Raw genomic sequence first — 18,879 nt, forward strand, 5'->3', positions numbered from 1 at the left:
ACAACCATAATTAAGGCATACAACATGTTTTAAGAAAACATGATAATACAATTTGAATAGAACATGCTTTCCTCAAGTTGTCATTAAGTTTCTGTCCATATTTTCATATATTTCTGGGCCTAAACTAGTGGTGATCATCGATCCTCCATCAACTCTACTTCTGGGTACCATCAGACATGAGATTGGTCCCAAATACTTAAGACTTTTGTTATCTTATGTACTTTGTTTTGCCTTTTATTGTTTCTCTTTTTGCATTTGTCTTGATTGTATTGTTGTCAACTGATGGTCTTGTTTTTATTTTTTTAATAGAGAAAATAAATCGATGGAATCCTTTGAAATGTCAACCAGACTTCCCGGTAAAAAAAATATACTATTAATGAACTATTTTCAGTATGTGAAACTAGTGAACCCACCTGTGAAATTCTATTTTGCAAAAAGCATTTTCCATTGAAAGGTAATAACTCTGTTTTATATTACCTTTCAAAGTCATTTAGTCAGAAACAAATAATGAGGAAATACTAAACCACAAATTAACAGTAAAGTTTAGTAAGAGTTGAGAATTAACTCCACTATACAGTATATTATAGACAGAGTGTTTCTTAATTATGTCTCCGCCTCTGGATGTTTTTGGGTCAGAGAGAGTTTACTGCAACTACAACAGGCAGGGCGGAACTGCTGTTTGCAGTATGTCGAAGGAAGACGGACAGGCAGGCTGAGTTACAGCTTTTAAAGTAACGTGTTAACACGGCAAGGTGCTAGGTTAGATCCCCTGTTTTTCTTACAACATCGAGGATACTTTGGCGGCTTGTTTCTGGGTGTTTTGTAAGAGTTTGAACTTCCCTCACATTCTCCCCAACCGTATTTCCACGAAGGGAGGCGGCGGCGGAGCGCTCGGCAGCCATCTTTGGACCTGCCTGGGAGTGGGATTCGACTATTCTGGCTCCCCATTACTTCGAGGGTGGGGATTTTAACCAACACTTATTCACAAATCTGCATGTTATAATCGACTGACAGCGTTAAGAACCACAAGGATTTAGCGTACGAAATTACCGCGCCGGGGATGAAACGCGAGGAACATAATTATAATCCTAAACTGCTTTGAATTACACGACATTCTCTACAGTGCTGAAACCTGGCCTGTCAGGAGAGGGTGAGTTTCAGCTAACTGGCTAAAAGCTAACTTGGCAAACATCACATAGGTTAGCTTGCTAATTTAGCCATTTCTGGTATATTACTCTTGAAGTTGGTTTAATTCCACATCATGTTGGGTAGTTACTCAACTGTTCACGTTGTAAATACGTAGCAAATATTGCTCGGATTGTTTGATCATATGACACGTAACTTAGCTTAGCTGACGACAAGTTTGGTGTGCAGCTAACATTACAGTCAACGCTGGCTAGTGTGGGAGCTCCTGAAACCTTTGATTTGATTGCGCTGGCTTGAGGGTTGTTGTTGGGTCTTTTTTATATATATATATACAGACTTTGTTCGTTTTATTTACTTGTATGACAGCTGAAACCCCTGTTAGAAAGTGACAACTTTCAGAAAATCCCACTAAGTGCTCTCTCTAATTCCACTTGTGATGCAACTCCAGGGATTTATTAACGTTACCTAGCCATAGGTAACTTGTGATGTAACGCAGCAGGAAATGCTGAAATACCTTACCTCATATATGACTGTTTTGGACAAAAATTGGTCAATTGATAGCGATTAATTTTTTTCAGAGCAATAACAATGCTGTACATGTGTCTACTTATCCCAACAGACTAACTCTGATTAGGCCCAATCTTAGTCATGAATGTGCTGTGCTAAAGGCCTGTTCACAATCATATGTGTGTGTTCTTTGACAGGGGTGGTGCAGATGAAACACTCTGTGGTGTTGTACATTATGTGTGTGTTGGTTTTGTGCTGTGCAATGGAATGCCGAAAGGAAATGACTTAATTGTACAACATTACTGACAAGTTAAAAACTGATACTGTGTTTAAGTGATGTCATTATGTAAAGACACATTCACTGTATGGTATGAACGATTTAAAACGTTCTTTACATCTGTTTCTGCTATTGCAATGCATGTCTCTAAGAATGTCAAGTCAAGAGAGAGAGCGAGAGATAATAACTAGTCAAAATGCTCACCAGGGCCCCTTCCTACCTCCCTATAGCTGTACGAACAGGAAATGCAGCGCAGTGAGGGCATACATTGGGAATTCCAGCCCTCAAGCTTTGTTGTACTGTCCTGCTGCATTCTTGTGCATATATGTGTGCTAGTTGGAACGCAAGAGTGTTTTATGAAGGTATCAGTTATCATCACTCACTTCTGGGCTCATATGTCCACGGGAGAAAATGCCATCATGAGATATGACAACAAAGCTCATTCATGAGCGACAATGTAGTAAAGAACAATGGCAATAAAGAGGCACAGTCCCACATGGTAATGAGGCTTTATTTCAGGGCAGTGGCTGCATCTGTGTGGAATAGTGAGTTGTTCAGTGTTGTTGTGAGACAAAAGATGTCTGCTTGAACTGGGGGCTGTTTCTCCCAGGCTGGGAGCAGTCTTGTGACTCTAGCGTCAGCTCTGCATCTGTTTGCAGCTGATCATCTGAGCAGCATGGACTCAGTAAACTTTCCTCCATGATCTTTACAGTCTACATCTGTATTACAGCAGTGACACTGTAAAACAGACTGTAATGGGCATCAAGTACTTACAAAGTTGAAGCCTTGCCATTTCTGTTTTTTATTATCGGCTAACTTTCATCTGAAATAAGAAAAACAAAAACAAATCCACATTTTCCCTCACATCCCTAGTCTAATCATGCAGATAGTTTTGGTTTTATATGGTGAGCTTTTGAAATCAGGTTAATCCAAACAGCCAACTGTAGATATTTTCAGCGTTTGAAGAAAAACTGTTGTCAATGGCCACTCTTCCCAGTAAGGTTGATTGGTTATCCTCATAAACACGTTTGTTTTTTAAAGGTATATGTTGGATATTTCAAAACTAGGACAGAAGAAACAGAACCAAAAGCAGGGCTAGAAACTCCATATAATTGGGATAACTGGGAATAGGTTTTGTTGTGATTTAGTTGAACTGATCCTCTTAACACTCTTAGGAAGGTTATATGGACAATGTTTGGTATGTTTGAGACCTGTACTTACAGGTTTAACAAGTAGTCCTATCACTGGAATGCTTTGTTTCACTTCAGGCATCTATCTCCCAGTGAAGCAACGTGTTGTTACCTTTTTTTTTTCGCCCTGGAAATTATCTGCCGCGAGACAGTTCTTTGTGTCCTCCTCACAACTGTCTGTCTACATACCAGTCACTGAAAGTGTGAGGGGAGTTTGTCAGGACACAGCCCACTGATTTTCTTACTGTGGTTTCTGTTTCTATGGAAACAGGAGAATTATCTCTTGCTACCTCAGTGTTTCCGACTGGCCATTCTCCACATTTGCACCTGGTTTTATGGTTCACTTCATGTTTTGCGTAGCCTTTCCTTCTTCAGGGTAATAGGCTCTACTATAGCTCAATATAGACAGCGAAAGAGAGGTTAGCAGTGTCACCTAGCCGACCTGTTTTTTCACATTACCTGTAACATACAGGATTATTTTGTAGCATAACATTGCCAATGCTACCTAATTTAGAAGGGAGAATACTTTATCAAACCTCTCTTTGAGCATATTGTACTATTGTCCATTAAGTATAAATAATGAAGTACTGTGGACAGTTGAATTTATTAGGTTATATCACTGCTGTTTTTTTCTTCAGTGTACTCATTCTTGTTTTTTGCTTTTTAACTTTTCAGCTCTGAACACATATGAGACCACTGTCCTGCAGATGAGCCATCGGTGGGGGCTTTCAAGTCGCTGTCGCAGACCCAGATAGTTCCTGGCGGCAGCGGCATCGCCCCCCAACTCCCCATTATGCCCAACAGCAGTCGGGCGGGGAGCCTGAAGGACCCCGAAATCGCAGATCTCTTCTTCAAGGAGGACCCAGAAAAGCTCTACTCAGATCTGCGGGAGATCGGACATGGCAGCTTTGGTGCTGTATACTTTGTAAGTATTTAATAAAATAAGGCTATGTTCATTCCGACATCGGAACTTCTTAAAAAATAGCATCGTTGTCATTTCATTTAGGGGGAAACGCAATGTTGGTTTATTTAGACACGCAGGGGTCTTGCCCAAAAAATAAAAGGTTGACTGATCGGACGGGTTTAGTCTGACTCAGTGGTTGAAATGTATTCAGGTGCACATCTCTGATATAGTCCTGTGTCACAGGAAGGAGCTGATTAAATTGTTTACTTCAAGATAGTTGTTACTGATGATAACATAAATCCTGCTGTGATACTTTCCCTGACTCATAGTGCTATAAAACACTGACAAAGAAGTGCATTATGAATGTCTTTCAGTTGATCAAGTCTGTACGGAACAGGCTTAAAGATTAATTGTAGATCTTAGGTCATTGGGATGATATTGATAAAGGTTTCTGTTTTGTTTCAGTATTCAGCAATTGTAGAGCGTGGATCTATAATTCACAAAGGCCTTTTAAACATTTCAGAACATTTCAAGAATGATTGTTAAGTGCAAGACTTTCTGAATGACACTGTGTTGATGTGTCAGCCTTGACCTCAGTCAAATGATTACCTAGATACACTTTTCTATTATTATGATGTATTTTTTTGTCTATGTAGTATGGAAGTTCCAGCCAAGCTGTTATAAACATGTATTGCATATTATTAGTCAATAGTCAGTGTACAGAGGATTGAATCACGAGTCTCAACTTGTTGTTGTTGTACAATGCCATGTTGCCCTAACAGCTATAAAGTCTGAATTTGAATGAGGAGCATTTCATTGTCTTATACAGATTGAGTCATGATTGTGGGGCAATGAGGTCACATGGTGATTGTTGAATTAAAATGCAAATATCTATAATTTAAGACCTTTTTATAGGTAAATGATACAAAGAAAATAGTTTTGGTAAAACAGATATTTCTAATTGTTCCCATTTAGCCTTGTATCCTTTATCGCACATTTAAATGTAAATCCTTGGTAATGTAAAATAAAGTGGCAATGACAGTTTCAATGTGTTTGTCATTCAGGCACGGGATGTGCGGACAAATGAGGTGGTGGCCATCAAGAAGATGTCCTACAGTGGAAAGCAGTCCACCGAGGTATGATAGCTTTCACCTACCTGTATCATGTTGGCAGCCAATCTTTATCACAATTCTTTTGTGCGTTTTTGTTTTTTGCGTCCTTAAAATGTTTGCTATTTTCACAGAAATGGCAAGACATAATCAAGGAGGTGAAATTCCTGCAAAGAATACAACACCCAAACAGCATAGAGTACAAAGGATGTTACCTGCGAGAGCACACTGCCTGGGTAAGACTCTATTTGAGAATCTGTGAGGATCACTAAAATATATAACCATGAGATAAAAACTAATGTAACGCTCTTTATTTCATCGCAGCTGGTAATGGAGTACTGTCTAGGCTCTGCTTCAGATTTGTTAGAAGGTGAGTTGAAAACCTTGATCATTGCACTGAATGCTTCATGACTCCAAGCAGGCAACCGTTTATTCTTGTCACCTTTTTCATGATTTACATCGCTGTTGTTGAATGTTTCCCTCTGTAGTTCACAAGAAACCTCTACAAGAAGTTGAAATAGCTGCAATTACCCATGGGGCTCTTCGAGGATTGGCCTATCTTCACTCCCACAACATGATTCACCGGTGAGTGTTTCAACTGTTTGTGAGCATGTACCACTTGTGCCCTCAGGCATTCTGTCTTCTGTGTACAGCTGTAATCATTTCTTATTGTTTGTTTGACAGAGATATCAAGGCAGGAAACGTCTTGCTGACGGAGCCAGGGCAGGTGAAACTGGCAGATTTTGGTTCTGCCTCTACTGCCTGCCCGGCCAACTCCTTCGTTGGGACTCCATATTGGTACAGCTACAGCAACCATAATATTTTTTTTTACAGTTTTCTATTCAATAGTTATTAACATGTCTCTATTGTTCTGAATCTGTTTGTTTTCTCAGGATGGCCCCAGAAGTAATTTTAGCCATGGATGAGGGCCAGTATGATGGAAAGATTGACATTTGGTCTTTGGGAATCACCTGCATTGAATTAGGTATGGTCGCTGTTGTAATTCACATCACAAGATAAAAATTAGTTTTTTGTTTTTACAAACATCTCATTGAAAGCATGAATTTTGCTCACTTATTCGGTCAATAACCGATTTAATGTTTATGTTTCTTCCGTTCCTCTTTTATTTTTCTTTGCAACATCTGACCCATGCTACCTGGTCTATAGCTGAGAGGAAGCCTCCACTGTTCAACATGAATGCAATGAGTGCCTTATACCATATAGCACAGAATGAGAGCCCCACGCTGCAGTCTAGTGAATGGTGAGTTCAGGAGGAAATAAACAAAAGCTGTCTAATTTCTTTGTTGGTAAACTGAGTCCTTAAAATAATTGCAACGCTATCATATTTCAACATTTTCTCCCTCCCTTTTAGGTCCGAATATTTCCGAAACTTTGTAGATTCTTGCCTTCAGAAATTTCCCCAGGATAGACCAAACTCTGAGGAGCTCTTAAAGGTAAGAACCAAAAGACAGCTACGGCAGATTACGTTTCATAAGAAGTCAAGATTTTATTGCAATTCTTATTTCCTGTGTTCTACCTCCAGCATGCATTTGTCCAGCGTGAGCGACCAGAATCAGTTCTCATAGACCTGATAAGTCGGACTAAGGACGCAGTGCGAGAGCTTGACAATCTGCAGTATCGTAAAATGAAGAAGATCTTGTTTCAAGAAGCCCACAATGGCCCCACAACGGAAGCACAAGATGAAGAGGAGGTCTGTCATGTGACTGTTTCTACCAGCCTGCATTCCTGTCTGTCCTATCTCTCTCTGATCTCCAGTTTAGGGATGTTGTATTTTGTTCCTATGTTATAACAAAGCATTTTAGGTAACCTTGTTGCTTTTATGTACGTGTTATTTCTAGGAGCCAGAACACAGCATGGGTAGGATGGGGACAGTAAACAGCGTGGGGAGCAACCAATCCATACCCAGTATGTCAATCAGTGCCAGTTCCCAGAGCAGCTCTGTCAACAGCCTGACAGATGCAGGCGATGACAAGAGTGAGGTGGACATAGAGGGAGACCACACAGTCATGTCCAACAGCTCTGTGATACACCTCAAACCGGTAAGGGGACCAGGTTCCAGTCCGACCTGAAGACATTTCTTGTTACATGGTGCTCACTGTTAAAAATAATAGTAGTTTTTATGACATTCTATTTATTTATTTAAACATTATACTTATTTTTGATTGCGCTTTCAGTGTCTTGCTCTGCTGTTGACATGTTCTGTGCATTGTGGTCTACCTTTCAGGAGGAACAGACATATAATGAAGAGTCGGAGCCAAACAGCCGACCCACTGAGCCTCAGTCCCCTCCCGCACACACTCCACGGCCGAAACGAAACCGCGAACACTTTGCTACCATTCGCACAGCCTCAGTGGTAATAACACAGTTCTTGTGTTTGCAGATCAAATAAGAAGATGGCTAAGATAAATGTTGTGTAGCTGCTGGACATTTTCCACATCCACGGGTTGTTCAAAAGTCCTTTGCTTGTTTTCATTGAATGCTTTAAGGCTAGAAAGTATGTCATCTTGTATGTAATCAAAAGCAGAGGCATGATCCAGCTTGAAACATTTATGCACTTAAATATGCAAAATAATTGTCCATGTTTCCCATATTCTCAAGAAATACCTCACTTTTACAATAAACAAATGTTTGCCTCCTTCCCACCCACAACACAATAAGGAGAATCCCTGTTTTTTGTTTTTTCAGCTCACTCGCCAGATAAAGGAGCATGAACAAGACTCTGAGTTAAGAGAGCAGATATTGGGCTACAAGAGGATGAGGCGGCAGCACCAGAAACAGCTGATGGCTCTGGAAAACAAGCTGAAGGCTGAGATGGATGAGCACAGACTCCGCCTGGACAAAGAGCTGGAGAACCAGAGGAACAGCTTCGCCCAGGAGATGGAGAAACTGATCAAAAAGCACCTGGTGTCCATGGAGAAAGATGTATGCTTCCTATTTATTCATGTGTTCACTCACAAAATATACTTTTTTAAACTAGAGCTAACTTGTGTATTTCTTCATTAGGCAAAAACCTTTAACAATGATGAGAAGAAGTTCCAGCAACATATTCAGAGTCAGCAGAAGAAAGAGCTCAACAGCTTCCTCGAATCCCAGAAACGCGAGTACAAACTTCGCAAGGAACAACTTAAAGAGGTAGGGAGTCCCAGGCCTTCTGGACCCATACATGGACATCAATCAGTACATGTTTGGCTACAGTTCTACTAGTAACGTGCTATTTTTCTTCCATATAGGAGTTGAATGAAAACCAGTCTACACCCAAGAAAGAAAAGCAAGAGTGGTTGTCCAAGCAGAAGGAGAACTTCCAACACTTCCAAGCTGAGGAGGAGGCCAACCTGCAGCGCAGACAGAGGCAGTATCTGGATCTGGAGTGCCGCAGATTCAAACGGAGGATCTTGATCGCTCGCCACAATATCGAACAGGATTTAGCGCGTGAGGTCAGCACTCGTTCACCTACAGTATACTGCTGGGTTGCAAATGTTACGAATATGAATTAATGGATTAACACAGTCATTTAGTTATTTGGTGCGTGAGAGTCTCATGTTTTTTGTTGTTTGTCTTTCCATGTGGACATAATTAGGAGCTAAACAAGCGTCAGACCCAGAAGGATTTGGAACACGCCATGCTTCTCCGGCACCATGAGTCCATGCAAGAGCTGGAGTTCCGCCAGCTCAACACCATCCAAAAGACCAGGGCTGAGCTCACCCGCCTGCAGCACCAGACGGAGCTGACCAATCAGCAGGAGTACAACAAGAGGAGGGAGAGGGAACTTCGACGTAAACACGTTATGGAGGTCCGCCAGCAGCCCAAGAGCCTCAAGGTCAGAACGCAGCCTCTGAGTTTGTAATAATAATGAAATGTTGCCCTGGGTAGTTGTAGGATCTGTTTTACGCAATTCACTTTTTGTCAGGGGGGGGGGCCATATTTTCATCCTGAATATGCCATTATGGGCTGAAGCACTCATTCATAGAATTTAGGACTTACGGCCCGTCCACACGGCAGCGTCGCGTGTTTCAACGGAGACGCTTCCCATCCACTTTGAATGGGGTGACGTCACGCTTTGCCTCCGTTGCTCGCTTGGAATGTTGAGATAAGTTCAACTTTTCAAGCGTTGACGGAAGCGTCAGCCAATCAAATCATATGCCAGTACAAGCTCTAGCCAATCAAACCGCGTGCTTGTGTGTCCGGGGCGGGAGATTAATGTGATTGGTTGTTGGTCGCACGCCAGACACGCCCACCGGCAAGCTTCAACGCACGCTGCCGTGTGGACAGGCCGTTAGAGTGTTGAGTTTGAAGCTTTACCCCTTCCCTGGCTAGAAAGTTTAAAGTGAAAATTAGAAAAGAAGCTGACCTATGTTCCTCTGTATCTCCGCGTTTCCAGTTCTTGTCCAAGCCCAATAATATTTGTCGGGACCTAATGTACATAATTATTTTCTGTATTTTATGTTGACCTAATGTTTGCTTTTGAATAGAGAAATGCACAATTTGATAGTTTTTCCCTTATGATATAGTCCAAAGAGCTACAGATCAAGAAGCAGTTCCAGGACACATGTAAGATCCAGACCCGGCAGTACAAAGCGTTGAGGAACCATCTGTTGGAGACCACACCAAAGTCAGAGCACAAGGCTGTCCTTAAACGACTGAAGCAGGAGCAGCACCGCAAACTTGCCATCTTGGCAGAGCAGTATGACCACTCCATCAATGAGATGCTTTCCACTCAGGCGGTGAGTCGGGGAATGCCAGGAATGTAGTTTAAGAAAATAAGACCGTGAAGGTGCCACCCAATTTTAGATTTTGCCACCTTTTTATAGAGGATGTGTCCAAATCAGTAATGCTGGTGGGTGTGTTTTACTCGTTGGATCCTGACCCTGATCTCTGTCTCTAGCTCCGTCTGGATGAGACTCAGGAGGCTCAGTGCCAAGGCCTGCGCATGCAGCTGCAGCAGGAGCTGGAGCTGCTCAACGCCTACCAGAGCAAGATCAAGATGCAGACAGACGCCCAGCACGAGCGCGAGAGGAAGGACCTGGAGCAGAGGGTGTCCATCCGAAGGGCCCTGCTGGAACAGAAGGTTCCCCTCTATACATTATTATCATGTGAAATGTACACTAGTCCAACTCGATGATTATGAGTTTTTAGATTACTTTAATTATAATAAAAAAAGTTTTTTTTAAATGTTAATTGGCCAGTTCTAATGGGTGCAATGATATGACCAGGAGAGTAAGGGATATACAAATGTTTGCTGTGTCTCAATTTTCATGTAACTGTACTTCCATTTGCTATTTTGAGTGCATTAGTGCTTCCCAATTTGAAATATGGCAAATGGAAATGAGACACAGCATTGTTCTGTACACTTTGACGATGGCTCGGTGTCACAGTAAGCATTGACGGTGAGCCAGCATGCACAACAGGAGGACCCTGAATGAAGTAGTTAAATGGAATTCAGCCATACCTTATTTTTTTATTTACACTTAACAGATTTACAGTGGTATGTTTTTTTACTTTACTTTATAAGTTATGATTTATAATTAGCTACATTTGTACTGCTGATGGATGGTAGAACATTAAGTGCATATGCAAGGTACATTGGGCTGGGCAATATGAAGAAAACCATATACTACAATAGTATTGACAAATACCTAAATTAATATTGTAGGGTTTATTCTTTCACACAATATTAACCAAGAGAATTCTGATAATTTATCGTTATTAATGTGGACTTGATATCTAAGCGGGTAAAGGCAAATGATGTAATGGCTAAAACATTCCTGTAAGTTCAGAAAACGACATCATTTAGCTTCGATGAAGCCTTTAAAAAAATCTGGAAAAGACAAAACATTTGATATATTGACATCTAAGAAAATGGCTAGTCTCTTATCACGAGTATTGATATATTGCCCTTTCCTAGAAACGCATATGTTGTATACGTACATTGTTATTCACTTTTTTTTCCTTTTTTTTTTAGATCGAGGAGGAGATGTTGTCCTTGCAGAATGAACGCTTGGAGCGAATCCGGAGCCTTCTGGAACGTCAAGCCAGAGAAGTGGAGGCTTTTGATTCAGAGAGCATGCGCCTGGGCTTCAGCAAAGTGGTGCTATCCAACATCTCCCCAGAGGCCCTCAGCAACAGCTTTCCCGGAGCTACAGCTAATTGGAGTCACCATCAGCAACAACAACCGTCCGGGGGCTCTCAAGGCTCACCCTGGAGCAGCGGAGGTTCTAGCGTAGGGTCCGGCCACCACGGCAGCCATCACAACTACCACTCCAGTCCGGGAGGGGCATCTATGCAGCAAGGCTGGGGGCAGGGAGGTGGGGCTCCTTCACCATGGGGCCATCCATCAGCAGGAGGCATGGTGTCTCGCAGCAGTGGAGGTGCACAGAACAGCCCCCAAGCAATGGGGAGGACACCCTCGGGAGGGCGCAATGAGCAGAATATGAGCAGGAGTACCAGTGTCACCTCTCAAATATCCAACGGGTCACACCTCTCCTTCACATAGGTCCCCTTTCAGCCCCGGAGTCAGAATCTGAGCGTGGAGACGTAGAATCAAAACAAGCACAGCAGGACAGAGTATTGGCGTAGCTCTGCTGCTCTGTCTCTTTCCCTGAGACCACCACCCCCCCCCCCCCCTCCCCTCCTGTGTACAGATGTGGATGTGCGATGAAATTAGTGTTGCTCAGGTCAAAAGGGCTGGAAGAGACGCAGCCCCTCCTCACGGCAGATTATCGGCACACATGCAGATCCTTAGAATTATGTTACAACAGTAATTTGAGTGTCAACAAATAATACTCCCATCTGTTTTTCTTTACAGTTCTCTCCTGCTTGAATATATGTTGTGTGCTATTTACAGCCATTGCTCTCATTTTGCACATGAAACACATGCCTTTGACATGTGCTTACGATGTCTTTAGAAATGTCGTCTCAAACAATCATAACATTTATTTACCCCCGCCCTCTCTCCTTCAAACTCCAGATTCATATTCAGTTATACACTGGTCGATTCTCTGACTCAGCATGCCTAACTTAAAATGCTTCGCTGCTGTGATACCAGCCTGCTGTAATGGTCATTGTGATGAATTTGGTGCTTCCTTTTACTCACTAGTTTTATTTTCCCTGATTTCCTGTTCATCAGCCAAAATGACACTTAGAACGTGAGCCAAATTCAATATTATTAACCGTTTCAGGCTTATGCTATAACACTACTACAGTGCCTTTTAACCTTTTAGTCTTAGATGTTTATAGTTTAATAAATAAAATGCATTAGTTTATATTCAGTGTACGTTTAGTTAAGCTTGACTTTAGTTCCACGAGTCTCAAATAGTTTTCTCAGATCACTGTTTTCACTGTGTATGCAGAAAAGTTGGTTTCAGTCTTAAAAAGGGTGAGCAATAGAGAAAGGACTTGTGTAAATCAGTCACTTTATTTTTGGTCTTTAGAGTTGTGGTCCTCTATGGGGGAACTTGCGTTAGAGAATGTCATTGCACACATTCACAGGAGGAATTGTGTTGAGGGGGAAGAGGAGACTCATTTGCCTTCAAAAACTATTCTAGTGTTGATCTGTTGATTCATTTTTATTAGTGCCTTTTTTAAACTGCTGCCTTTTTCAAAGCACTTTATACAGCAGAAAATGTGTAAGGAAAGAAAATAGCACCTGGTGGATTATTGTTTCATCGGTACGTATGTAGTTAAGTTGAGGAGTTGAGCTAACCCGTGTTGTGATGTTGTAGGAGCAATTCGCCAAGTACGGCCAATACCTAGTTTATTTTAACATACAGTATATGAATAAGAGCAAATTCCTTCTTCCTGCAGCTTGTACTGTTTGAAATACAGCTGTTGCTGGTTATTCCCTCTTTGTGTCTATGCTGAATTCAGATTGAATAGAGGATGTGTGAGGTTTCTAAAATATGATTTCCCTACAGTCACGATGAAAAACTGAACTGTGCTAAATGAAAGTGTCCATAAGAGCGCAATTTGAAGATGAATTGTCATGACCATGACAGCAGGCTTGGCACATCTAAGAAACTCTGCAACCTTAAAAACGTTAGGTCCCAGTTAAATAACACTAAAAATGTACGGTGCTAAGTTTAAAATATTACACCATCTCAAGCATGACATTGTATCAGAGACATGTAAATGTAACATTGAGTGAACACACACATTGTGAAAACAGCCAAATACAAAATGTATGTGGCAAAAAGCACTTAGGAATTCCTTTGATAGCTCTAGCAGTTCCTCTAATAATATCTTTCTCTGCTCGCTCCTTTTTCTCTGGTTTGTGGTTGAAACATCTGAGAAGTGGGTACCCTTTAAACCTTTCTAACAGACTCTGTTCTACTTAGGCTTTCCATTTCCATACAAATAGTTTTTAACATTTTTTGTTGAAGAGGCCATTACGGATAAGGATCCAGAGAGAATTAGAATATATGCTCCATCGAATCACAAAGCTGGAGTTAAATGTTCATATGTGTATATTTTATTAAAGAAAACATTTAAAACTAAACTCACATTTTAAGAAAATAATTTCTAAAACTAACTTTATTTAACTGACAGACCACACTGATATTAGCAAACTGTCAAAGTGTTTTTTTTTTTATTAAGTTGTTTTGGACATCACATTGGAAGATACTCTTGGTTTTGTCTACAGACACAAATGCATGAATTCAGTCATCCACTTAAAATGCCACTCTTAAGTCCGGCGGCATCTTCACTGCAGAGTCTGTTCTCCCCTACTGCACACATTTGATCATTTGTCCCCAATCCACTCTGATTCAGAGACGTTTCTTCAGATGCTGGCGCTCTCTGAATGTCATACTGTGATATATTCCTATCACAATTGAGGACACAATTGCTGGGGTCTGTTTCTTAAATAGGTGGGATGTTAAGTTTCCACATGTGTATATATCCTATCTGCGAAAGGTATGCATTTTATCAAGTTACATATGGTTTGGTCCCAAAACCTTTTATTTTGTTTAATGCAGAGTGACTAGTTCCAGCTACTTTAACACAGCAGATTATATTTATCATTTATTTTCTGATTTGTTGATATTTGGTAAAGAAAAGGGGAATGTATTTATCATGATCGGAATCTTACCTTAAGTCAAAAGCCAAGTTTGAATGTTAGGCCAATCAAACCTCACATACATGCCAACCTTAAGTCTGTATGCACAGATTCTGTTCGCTTTTATGTCAATGTTGTGTGTGAGGGAGTCTGGATATTGTTGTCAATCATTGTCAGTCATGGGACCTCTCCACAGACTGGGATTTTATTTTATATTTTTAACTTTGATGTCAAATTTTGTCCTACTGACTGAAAGCTTATGGGATACCGAACGAGAGTCTGCAACAAAAATGGCGATCCTTTCTATGGTCAAACACTGTGCCATACCTGAGTTGCCAAGCCCAGAGACCACTGCATTGTCTCATCTCCAGGGTTACACCTATCAGTGGACTGACGGCAAGAAATCTATGAAACATAAAAACAAGTCGGTTCTGGTTTTAGTGGCCAAAGTTAAAAGGCTGGAAAGAGGATGTGGCGACAGGCAAATTATGAAAAGAGATTGCATTTCTTTGAAGATGTCAGTATTCTTCTTTGGCACATTACCACTACAACTCATAACCTGTATTAAAATGTATAGATGGTGGAACTTGTTATTGAATGTCAGAGAGATTATGGAGATGGTAAAGTACTAAAAGTGGATTTAAATTGTGTAAAAAGATTCATAAAACAGAATAAAAATAGGATCAAATTTACTATTTTGTTTGTATTATATTTACCATTGTGTTGGCAGAGGGATATTGAACAGAAATCAGCTGTAATAAAGTAATTTTAGTATAACTGGCCTTGTGTTTTTATTTATTGTGTACCTCAAGTGTGCAACTTTAAATTGGAATTAAAGGGGTTTGAAATGTTAAGAAAATGTATTTCTAAAGTAGTGTGTATTTGTCATTCAAAAGAGGCAACAACCGGAAGACAGACTGCATGATACACCGAGAGAAGAAGAACAGACTGCGTGATATAAACAAACAACAAATAGCGTGTGTGTTCCATTTTCACTCTATAGCGAGAAGCTCATGTGGCTTTCCCGAACCTGTGTCGAGAGCTGGAGTTAAAGGGGAGGTGTCATGGCCATTTCCACTGATCATAATTCCATTGTTGAGGTATACTAAAATAGATTTATACTGTGCATTTTTCCAAACTCACATTGGTTTCTCATACAGCATCTCTGTAAACTACTTGTATTCACTGAATTTCACTCTGCCTTTAACGGCTCGTTGTAGCTCCAAAAGCTCCAGCCCCCACCCTCCCTGTGAGCACAGTGTGCTCTGATTGGTCGGGACGTTGTGAATCGCGCTGAGCTCCGTGGAGGTGTTGTTTCCTTGTTTAGGATACATAGCGAAACACAGCCAAACTCATCCTGAGCACACACAAACTCACAGCCGAAGTAAAAACAAGTGTGGCTTGATATTGAGTAAGAAAAAGGTTGATAAACGCTGTGAGAATGGGTCTGCAGAGAGAATTCCGTCGCGATCCCAACTGTCTGTTATCAGCCTGCAGCCAGGGAGGAGAAATCAGCTGAGCTGCCTGCTCCCTGCACACAGATGTGTGTGTGAGGAAGTCCGTGGATTGGTCAATTTGGACCAATCAGCGGGGGCTTAACGTAACGGCTCCACGGATTGGTCTATTTCGTTCCGGGTACGGGTTGACATCATGCCGTACCCGGAAGAATCAAATGGACAATGACGTATCTCCAACGAGGCGTTTTGAGGAGGTATTTTCTGTGTTAAGAGTTTTACTCGCTATAGGGTGTATTTTTGAGGGTTTTGACTCTGCACACCGTTGACATGCATAAAAACCTTCATAACACAGAAGGGGACGGGTAATAACCGGAAAAGCATGACACCTATCCTTTAAATGAAATGTAAGACTCAGATTTGCCTTCTTAATAGTTTGTTTGGGTCCCTCACTTCCGTTTCGCTTCTCATGCACTGATTCACTAAGCTGAACAGCCAATCAGTGCTAGTGACTTATCCGACGGCCCACTTCGGTACCGCTAGTAAATGGTCAAGGGGGGGGGGTTGCTAGTGACTTATCCGACCGGCCCACATCGTTCGACCGGCCCATCGGGCTTCGCCCCGAACGTCCTGATGGCCAGTCCGCCACTGCCTTCATGGGATTAATGGAAAAAAGGCCCCGACCTCAGAAGGTCCGAGAGCCACAGCTTGGATCCAACCGGAAATGCATGCAGCGTGATAAAGGGACGAGCGTTGTAAACAACTGTGAAGGGTTTTGCTAGCTGTAACAGGAATGCCGTTTCAAGAGTCCTTTACTTGAGTGAGTAAATAAAACAATACAATATGCCTCCATGCCTTTTTACTGACCTTCTGCCACGTAACTCTGGACAAGTGACATGTTACACGTTAGCTGTCAATAACAAAGTGGCTCCAGCGTGTCACCTTGTGCTATTTACGTAAGAAAGTCACGTTTAAAAGCAGTCATCAGCAATTGGTCAAGTCAAACTGTAGCTGATCATTAGCTTAACCAGCTAAACAGACACGATGTTTTGAAACTAGTAGCTAGCCAGATGGCTAGTACAGTAACTTGTATCAGGACTTCAGCTAGCCTCCTGAAATATCTAATCTCATAGGCTAAGTACATGCATCGAGGATGTGTACAGACAACGTTGTACATGAATATTAACGGTTGACAAAGACAATTCCGTCAGCCAGCATCTTACTTATGCTTTCTACAACTGCATACGTTAGCTAAGATTTGACATTAAAGTTAGCTGTGAGGACACTGACTTACTTATATTGTATCTTAACTGGCAACTTAATGTTTTGAGTATGATTTACATCTTGATGATGTTGCTCAAACATCAGATGAAGCCACTTTGTTTGTGTTTTTATGCTAGAGTAAAAACATTGATTTGCAAACTCAATAAAGTGTCATACTTTTAATACTATTCAATTATGCATTTGTTTGTGTTGTTTGAGTTATCCATAAACGACCTAGCAGTATTTAACAACATACTATTCAAAATGTGTTCAACAAACCTATATTGGGAGCATTGAATTGGGTGTTCAACAAATTCAATTATACTTATTATTAATACATATGTTGTAATGAGTAATGTTAGCAAAAAATACTGATAGTGTATCTTGAAATGCCATATTCACAATAAATGCAACACTTGATTATTATATACTTATTTTTTGAATGTATACAATTATAAAGAAAAGGTTATGATACATTAGGAACTGTATGGACAATTCTCTGATGGGAGACATGAATACACAATACTTGTTACAGTCACAGTATACGTACTGTATGCTGTGATTATAATCTCATAATGATGTCCTTCCAGCAGACATCACTTAATTCTACGGTTTGTCCTCACAGAACTCCAGGATGTTGTGTGAAGTCCTGCTGTCATCGTTATGGTTCCTGTTTGTTATCTTCTGGGTCGAGACAATAGGTGTTTGGCTGTTTCTGTCTATGTTCTACCAAGACCGGGCTTTTTACTACTGGGGAGATGGGTAAGAAATGTGTTTCTGTGGTTTACCTTTTTATCTTAGTCATTTATTCATCATAGTTTGTTCATTATAAGACTTAAAAGCAAAAATAGTCACTCCACACTTAAGATGTATTTAATATATAGATAGTTTCAGAGTTATTTCCAACTTTAGCAAAAATGTAACATCAAGATTATCCTGGCCAAGATAATTGGGATTCTTCCTTTTATTTTTTCAAATATTCTTAAAACTCTTAAAATGGCAAAAACTTGAATTAAATAGCCTTGCATTTAATATTACATTAGTGCACATACTTTTTAGTGAAAGACTATCTTAAATAAGGCAATCATAAATCACACGTTCCATCTGCATAAATAAAGCAATATTATGTGAGTGATGTTTTAAAATGATCATTCAAATCCACTAGAAATTCACCAAGAATATTGTTTTACATGTATTGTTTTAAGCGCAATCCACAACTAAAATCCTGTATCGTCTCATTCCTGTCCTTAGCCTTACTTTTTGAAATGATTCTAGCTGTTACAACTTTTTGCCATGAGTAAATAATCATTTCATCTTGATTCATAAGAAGAACTTAATCAAGTTACAGGTCAACCAGCTAGGATCATCAGTGACTGTGATGCCACTTTGTTCACAACACGTGACTTGTCTGTTTATGTATAAGTACAGTGAGAGAATAAACAGTAGAATCACATGCATTGAAAGTTAAAAACCATGACTCTATTTTCTTCATAGGACCCAAATGCAGACTTTATGACTCCTCAAGCCCCTACTGAACAATGGATGGAAAAACACTTAAGACCTCATTTGCAATGTCTATTATGGAATCATTTTTGCATGTTCTGTTCATGGTTTAGTTAACATGATGTTTTCAGAGAACTATTCTTTTGATGTTACAGGGTATTTGCAGATGATCCTGGACAGATGATAAACATGTTTAGCAGGCAAGGACTTCATTTAACATTTTTTAAGATTATTACAAACAAAAATAGGACCCATGCATATTTAAATGCAAGGTTTAATCTCTTGTCTCTCTTCACAGAGCTGATAACGACATGCAGACAGAGATGCAGACCTCAGACCGGCAAAGATGAAGACGTCCATCTAATGGACTTTCAATAGAATGCATGGATACAACTGAAGAACACATACAAAACTGTAGCTATTTCTCCTTTGCACTGACTAACTGCTGTGCACAGC

At 40.6% G+C, this 18,879-nt stretch overlaps 1 protein-coding gene and 1 long non-coding RNA gene across 3 annotated transcripts; both read left to right on the forward strand.

The window, feature by feature from the left end:
* The first annotated feature begins 655 nt into the window (after positions 1-655).
* taok1a (TAO kinase 1a) lies at positions 656-11,644 on the forward strand. The gene is made up of 20 exons (XM_034113135.1): positions 656-958; positions 3,796-4,045; positions 5,089-5,160; positions 5,268-5,369; positions 5,458-5,503; positions 5,622-5,718; positions 5,818-5,931; positions 6,027-6,118; positions 6,301-6,394; positions 6,506-6,587; positions 6,677-6,844; positions 6,993-7,193; positions 7,379-7,507; positions 7,840-8,076; positions 8,158-8,286; positions 8,385-8,588; positions 8,732-8,971; positions 9,663-9,875; positions 10,037-10,219; positions 11,114-11,644. Exons 2-20 carry the CDS (start codon positions 3,914-3,916, stop codon positions 11,642-11,644), a joined length of 3,066 nt encoding a protein of 1,021 aa, XP_033969026.1. The 5' UTR covers positions 656-958; positions 3,796-3,913.
* Positions 11,645-16,325: 4,681 nt separating this feature from the next.
* Positions 16,326-18,623, forward strand: LOC117468808. 2 transcript variants are annotated; one of them, XR_004554518.1, is made up of 3 exons: positions 16,326-16,477; positions 17,546-17,682; positions 18,415-18,622. It is a non-coding gene; the product is annotated as an uncharacterized LOC117468808 (long non-coding RNA). The 2 variants fall into 2 exon arrangements; XR_004554519.1 differs by having other exon boundaries at positions 16,327-16,477; positions 18,579-18,623.
* Positions 18,624-18,879: the final 256 nt, after the last annotated feature.

This window comes from Trematomus bernacchii, unplaced genomic scaffold (genome assembly GCF_902827165.1).
Source record: "Trematomus bernacchii unplaced genomic scaffold, fTreBer1.1, whole genome shotgun sequence".
Lineage (NCBI taxonomy): Eukaryota > Metazoa > Chordata > Actinopteri > Perciformes > Nototheniidae > Trematomus > Trematomus bernacchii.

What these genes read in the sequence shown, in the direction of transcription:
- taok1a (XM_034113135.1), top strand. Translation starts at nt 3,914, where the DNA reads ATGCCCAACAGCAGTCGGGCGGGGAGCCTGAAGGACCCCGAAATCGCA. An exon ending in GCTTTGGTGCTGTATACTTT is followed by an intron (nt 4,046 to 5,088) that starts GTAAGTATTTAA and finishes TTTGTCATTCAG; the next exon opens with GCACGGGATGTGCGGACAAA. An exon ending in AAGCACAAGATGAAGAGGAG is followed by an intron (nt 6,845 to 6,992) that starts GTCTGTCATGTG and finishes TGTTATTTCTAG; the next exon opens with GAGCCAGAACACAGCATGGG.